At 37.8% G+C, this 6,033-nt stretch overlaps 1 gene segment (V, D, J or C); it reads right to left on the reverse strand.

The window, feature by feature from the left end:
* Positions 1-3,544: 3,544 nt before the first annotated feature.
* LOC110499924 lies at positions 3,545-5,398 on the reverse strand. The segment is given in 2 exon segments: positions 3,545-4,117; positions 4,979-5,398. Coding segments are annotated over 2 exon segments (402 nt in total).
* Positions 5,399-6,033: the final 635 nt, after the last annotated feature.

The following is a 6,033-nucleotide window of genomic DNA, read 5'->3' on the forward strand; positions in this document are numbered from 1 at the left end:
ACGGTTCTGACTTAGAATATATGGACAACTACAAATACCTACAACTACAAATTAAATTGCTGGATTGTAAACTCTCCTTCCAGACTCATATTAAACTAAAATAAATCCAAAATTAAATCCAGAATCGGCTTCCTATTTCTCAACAAAACCTCCTTCACGCACTGATAAGGGAATTTATATGTTTAAAGTAATGACTAAAGAATTCCACCTTGAAACGTATAAGACTATATTCCAGTAATACATGTGTGGGACAAGTTAAGAGGGAGAAATATGTGGAGAAAACAGAGACTACACATGATAACTCTGAAAAAGCTGACAACAGGAGGGCCCTTTCAAGGCCTCTCTAATCTCGGAAGGAGAGGAGAGAACGGCGAGAAACTGCCAAGGCTGGTAGAAAAGTGATGTCTGTGTGTGTGTGTGTGTGTGTGTGTGTGTGTGTGTGTGTGTGTGTGTATGTTTGTGCGTGTGTGTGTGTGTGCGTAGAGGGAGTTTAAAGACTGTTCAAATTTTGGTTGACTTGAGATCTCTCCTGAATAAACTACAACGAACCTTTTGCAGAATCTGAGATTTGCCTAATTCTTATTAACCCTAACTTTACAACCTAGGGGGAATTGGTCAAAGCAATAGTGATTGTTATCATCATTGGGATTGAAAATTCTCGTGACGCTCACGCTGCCAAACATACTCTCGTAAAACTGACTATCCTACCGATCCTCGTCTTCAGCAATGTCATTTACAAAATAGCCTCCAACACTCTACACAGCAAACTGAATGCAGTCTATCACAGTGCCATCCGTTTTGTCACCAAAGCTCCACATACCACCCACAACAGCGACCTGAATGCTCTCGTCGGCTGGCCCTCGCTACTTATTCGTCGCCAGACCCACTGGCTCCAGGTCATCAGCTGTCTGAGCAGCTTACCAATCACTGTACCTGTACACAGTCAATCTGTAAATAGCACACCCGACTACCTCATCTCCATATTTTACTTACCCTCTTGCTCTTTTGCACCCCAGTATCTCTACTTGCACATCATCATCTGCACATCTGTCACTCCAGTATTAATGCTAATTTGTAATTATTTTTGCCTCTATGGCCTATTTATTGCCTACCTCCCTACTCTTCTACATTTGCACACACTGTACATAGATTTTTCTATTTTTATTTTATTTTGTGTTGTTGACTGTAAGTTTGTTTATGTGTAACTCTGTGTTGTTGTTTTTGTCACACTGCTTTGCTTCATCTTGGCCAGGTCGCAGTTGTAAATGAGAACTTGTTCTCAACTGGCCTACCTGGTTAAATAAAGGTGAAATAAATAGAGGAATTGATCAGAGAAACCTGCATGATGTAAGTGTCCATCTCATTTCACTTTTTATATTTGATCTCTGTCCTGTAGGTGACAGAAAATCCACATACTCTTTCTACCATATCCTATATCCCCGACATGATTTATGTTAGATTATTATTTTCGACGGAACGTTGGTGGAACGCCGCAGCGATGTGTCTCTCCAACAGCACCCTGGAGAGGCGCACTGGGAATGGACAAGCAAAATGTTTTGTGCCCCTGCCTTTGTCAAAGTGGGCACTGCTTATCATAGGGCTGCATCAGCGCTCACCTAAAAAGCCCATATGCCACTGGCTGAGAGAAATTATCATTGTTTTTGGGCAGAATTATGCAAGGTTTTATGTGTTCCTGTATGTGTGTACTGGTCAGTTTAGCTCAGAAAATGCCGCCCTCGTCAATCTAACGCCATAGGCGGCCACCTAATCCTGCCTAATGAGCGGGCTGGCCGTGCCAATGATCACAGGAAGGTGGAAACTGACTGGTTTCCATGGATATCAATATGTTACCATAGCATATTACCATAACAATAATAAACAGATAAAGTGATATATGTTAAGAAGTTACATGATATATGACTTTTAAAAATCTCAATTTTTCATTATAGTTTTGTCTTACTAAAAAACAACCAATAACCAATAATAGCATTGTATTTATGCCCTTTTTATTCACGTAATTTAATATTACTTGAAAGTTACAATCGCTTCAGGCTCCCAAGCCCTCAAAAAATCCACAAATACACCTTACAAGCAGCTGTGGAAATCCAATGGATGTGATCATCAACAGCAGCATATTAACTTTTTTCATGAGTAGGTTACGGACTGTTAGCTCTGTGAATGAGACCTGACGCTGGATTCAACATGAGACACATGTAAACTATCATCATAAAGTAGAAAACCCATTATATCTGTCATTAATTACATGGTGGCATATCTGTTATGTCTCCCTTCCTGCATCCACCATAGAGGTTAAAACCAGTCACTCCCTCATATCTGTTATGTCTCCCTTCCTGCATCCACCATAGAGGTTAAAACCAGTCACTCCCTCATATCTGGCCCAGTCCAGGGTATTTCAGACAGTGAAACTGTTCATCTGCTAGACTGGTCGCTGTGGGAGTGAAACTGAGATTTACATAGACAGGGTTGGGTGGTTCTGCTTGTTCCAGAATAGAGCAGCGCTGTCACCAGATGTTCACTCTGTTCCCAGGGGGTTGGAGGTAGAGAAGACTATATCTTGAAGATGTGATACATTTGTCCACATAATATTAAATGTATTGCAATTAAGCAAAATACAGGAATGATCACATTGGTGAGAGTCCGACATATCAAACAAATGTTCAATAGCATTAGACTAAGTCTATAAATCAAGCAGGTTAAAAAACTTTCCAAGAAAGATGAATAAGGAGTACCAACTAGTACGTGTGTCTAGACCTCTCCTGTTAATCTGTTAACATTGTATTATCTAGACCTCTCCTGTTAATCTGTTAACATTGTATTATCTAGAACTCTCCTGTTAATCTGTTAACATTGTAGTATCTAGAACTCTCCTGTTAATCTGTTAACATTGTATTATCTAGAACTCTCCTGTTAATCTGTTAACATTGTATTGTCTAGAACTCTCCTGTTAATCTGTTAACATTGTATTATCTAGAACTCTCCTGTTAATCTGTTAACACTGTATTATCTAGAACTCTCCTGTTAATCTGTTAACATTGTATTATCTAGAACTCTCCTGTTAATCTGTTAACATTGTAGTATCTAGACCTCTCCTGTTAATCTGTTAACATTGTATTATCTAGACCTCTCCTGTTAATCTGTTAACATTGTAGTATGTAGACCTCTCCTGTTAATATGTTAGCATTGTAGTATGTAGACAGACCTCTATTGTTAACATTGTATTATCTAGAGCTCTCCTGTTAACATTGTATTATCTAGACCTCTCCTGTTAACATTGCATTATCTAGACCTCTCCTGTTAACATTGTAGTATCTAGACCTCTCCTGTGAAAATAGTAGTATATTGTGTTAGTATGAACTACTGGTTGATGACGATTTGGTTAGAACATAAATAACTAATCAATGAGGTTTAGATCTGATAGTTTCATAGAAACTGTGAATCCGGCTTTATGAATATGTTGCTATATCATTCAACAATATTTAAGATTCAAGTCTATTTGGGTTTATTGAAAGAGACAAGGGCAATATTTGTTCCAAAGGGAAATCTTTATTTTTATCAAAGCAAACATTCCTACAGTATCTAATATTAATAAAACAGAACACATCACATCTAACACTGATACAACCTCAGTCTACAGAGTGGATTGACACATTAACTCAAGCAAAGCCCCCTGTTAGTCTACATGTCAGTGATGAACAAGACATAGAATATCTGATCTCAGAACAGAATCAAATCAGAGGAACCAGCAGCCTCCCTCCACAGGGGTGTGTGACTGAGGGGTCCTACCCAGAACAGTCAGCCTTCCTCAGGGTCTTGGTGACTGGAGTCTGGGATTTCTGCTGGGCTTCACAGGTCACCTCTCCTGCCTTGGTCCACTCCAGGCCAGTGAGAGTCAGGGTGCTGCTCCAGCTGTACAGGCCATCCTTCTCCAGGACCCCGGGACTGGTCTTCTGGTTGTTGCTGGTCCCGTCCACTTTCCAGCTCAAGGTCCAGTCTGAGGGGAAGCCCTTGTTGGCCAGACACGTCAGTGTGGCTGTTGTTGTACTGGACAGCTCCTCACTAGAGGGGGGCAGGACGGTGAGGGTGGGGGCACTGTTACCTGTAAACAAACAGAACACATCAACTAAGTAACTACATCAAGTACAACAACACTAAGAGATCATCTCCATTAAGGTCCACAACCAAATAAAGGTAATTGGAAATGCCATCTAAATATGAATGTAGAAGTTGGATTGTTGAAAAGATTTGGAAAAAACACTAAAGTAATTGATACAAAGCAGATTTATGAACCAAACAAGTATAAAGTGGTTAAATAACTAGAGTTACTAGTCATATGGTGTCAGTTATACATGTTATACAGATATTGTTTAGGAATGGATCTGATCAGAACAACCTACTTATATTCTTTGTCTTTGTCTTCACACTAACAGTGAAGTCTACCATCAATACAACGCAACAATGATGAATACTATATACAATACTATTCGTTTTTATACCACAATTAGGTGTAATATTATGCAATTTTACAAATCAGACATTCAAATAAACCTACAATTTATCATTTTGAGTCAATAAATATTTATTTGAAAGAAGGCTCATTCAAAATCTACATTTAACCAAAAATATTTGAGTTAAAGATAATAAAAATATAAATAAAGAATGGCACACAAACAGTAATACACAATGCAACAACTATATTCCGTATTATTAAATAGTTATCATACTGGAACTCTCCTCTGCAATCCATCAAACCACACATTTAACTAAACACCTACATTTGAACATGTTATTTAAATAACATTTCATTTGAAAGAAGGCTTTGTCAAAAGTAATACAAAAAATATATTTTTTTAGGAAGGAAAATATGAAAAATCGCAATATATTCATATAGACGAAGTTTCACAGAGTAAAATACCCCCAAAAAGAATCAGAAAGAAATATCAAAGAGCGTGTTACTTACTTCCAACATCTAGTCTGGTGCCGCTACCAAAAGTGTACCACAGTGATACAATCCCTATTACTGCTGGTACAACAACCTCCTGCATGTTTGGCACTCTTCATTTCATTAGACTGTGGTTCAAATAATTAACTCTACTATAGTATGAATACATTTCAGAAATGAATTATTCTACTCAATTAGAAATAAAGTGTTTTTCATGTTGATTTCCTTAACATGGACCAAACCTGACTTTTTCTTGTACATCTCCTACTACTGTAGGTGCAGCATGTTTATTCATACAACTAATCTCAAATGTAGGCTAATCACTTTCATAGTTTAAAGGCAGGTCAGATTTGATTAGATGTAATAACATTCATATTCAAATTGGCCATAGTATGTGTAGGCCTTGTGCATTTTGTTTAAATCATCTAAAAAAGTCAATTTGAAAAATCCTCAATATCAAGGCAAAATGTATAGAGAAATTGAAACACGACATCAAAAGTTGAATAAATAGTTTGGAATAAATAATTTGTTCTTTACTTACTTCCAACATCAAGTCTGGTACCGCTACCAAAAGTCCTCCACAGTGATACAATCACTATTACTGCTGGTACAAAAACCTCTCTGTGTTGTGATGCTGCAGCTGTTACAGTGAAGATCACTCATACAGAATCATAATCAACACTAATACACTTTAACATCTTCCAGGTAGAACAAACACTTCATATAAGCTGTTTCTAGATAATACAAATATGAATTGTATCTTAAATCCAGATAGTAGTATTTTTCCTTCCTCTGTGTATCAGGTTCTCCTAGTCTGTAGATACAGTCCAGCATTAGATCAGTGTTGCTAGTATTCCTCCATATTGTCCATATGAAAGACAACAGCAGCAGCAGTAGTGATAGTGATCCATGTTGTATATTCCTTTATTAAACATGTTGATCTCAGATTTAACAGTGGTGGTAAAGTCACAGAGGACAGATAACACTACCAGAGGAATCCCACCAGCTTTAGTTTAGAGAAGTGTTCACTAACTGATTAGAGGAACTTACATGAGAGACCGAGCATGAGTGAA

Source organism: Oncorhynchus mykiss, chromosome 21 (assembly GCF_013265735.2).
Source record: "Oncorhynchus mykiss isolate Arlee chromosome 21, USDA_OmykA_1.1, whole genome shotgun sequence".
Lineage (NCBI taxonomy): Eukaryota > Metazoa > Chordata > Actinopteri > Salmoniformes > Salmonidae > Oncorhynchus > Oncorhynchus mykiss.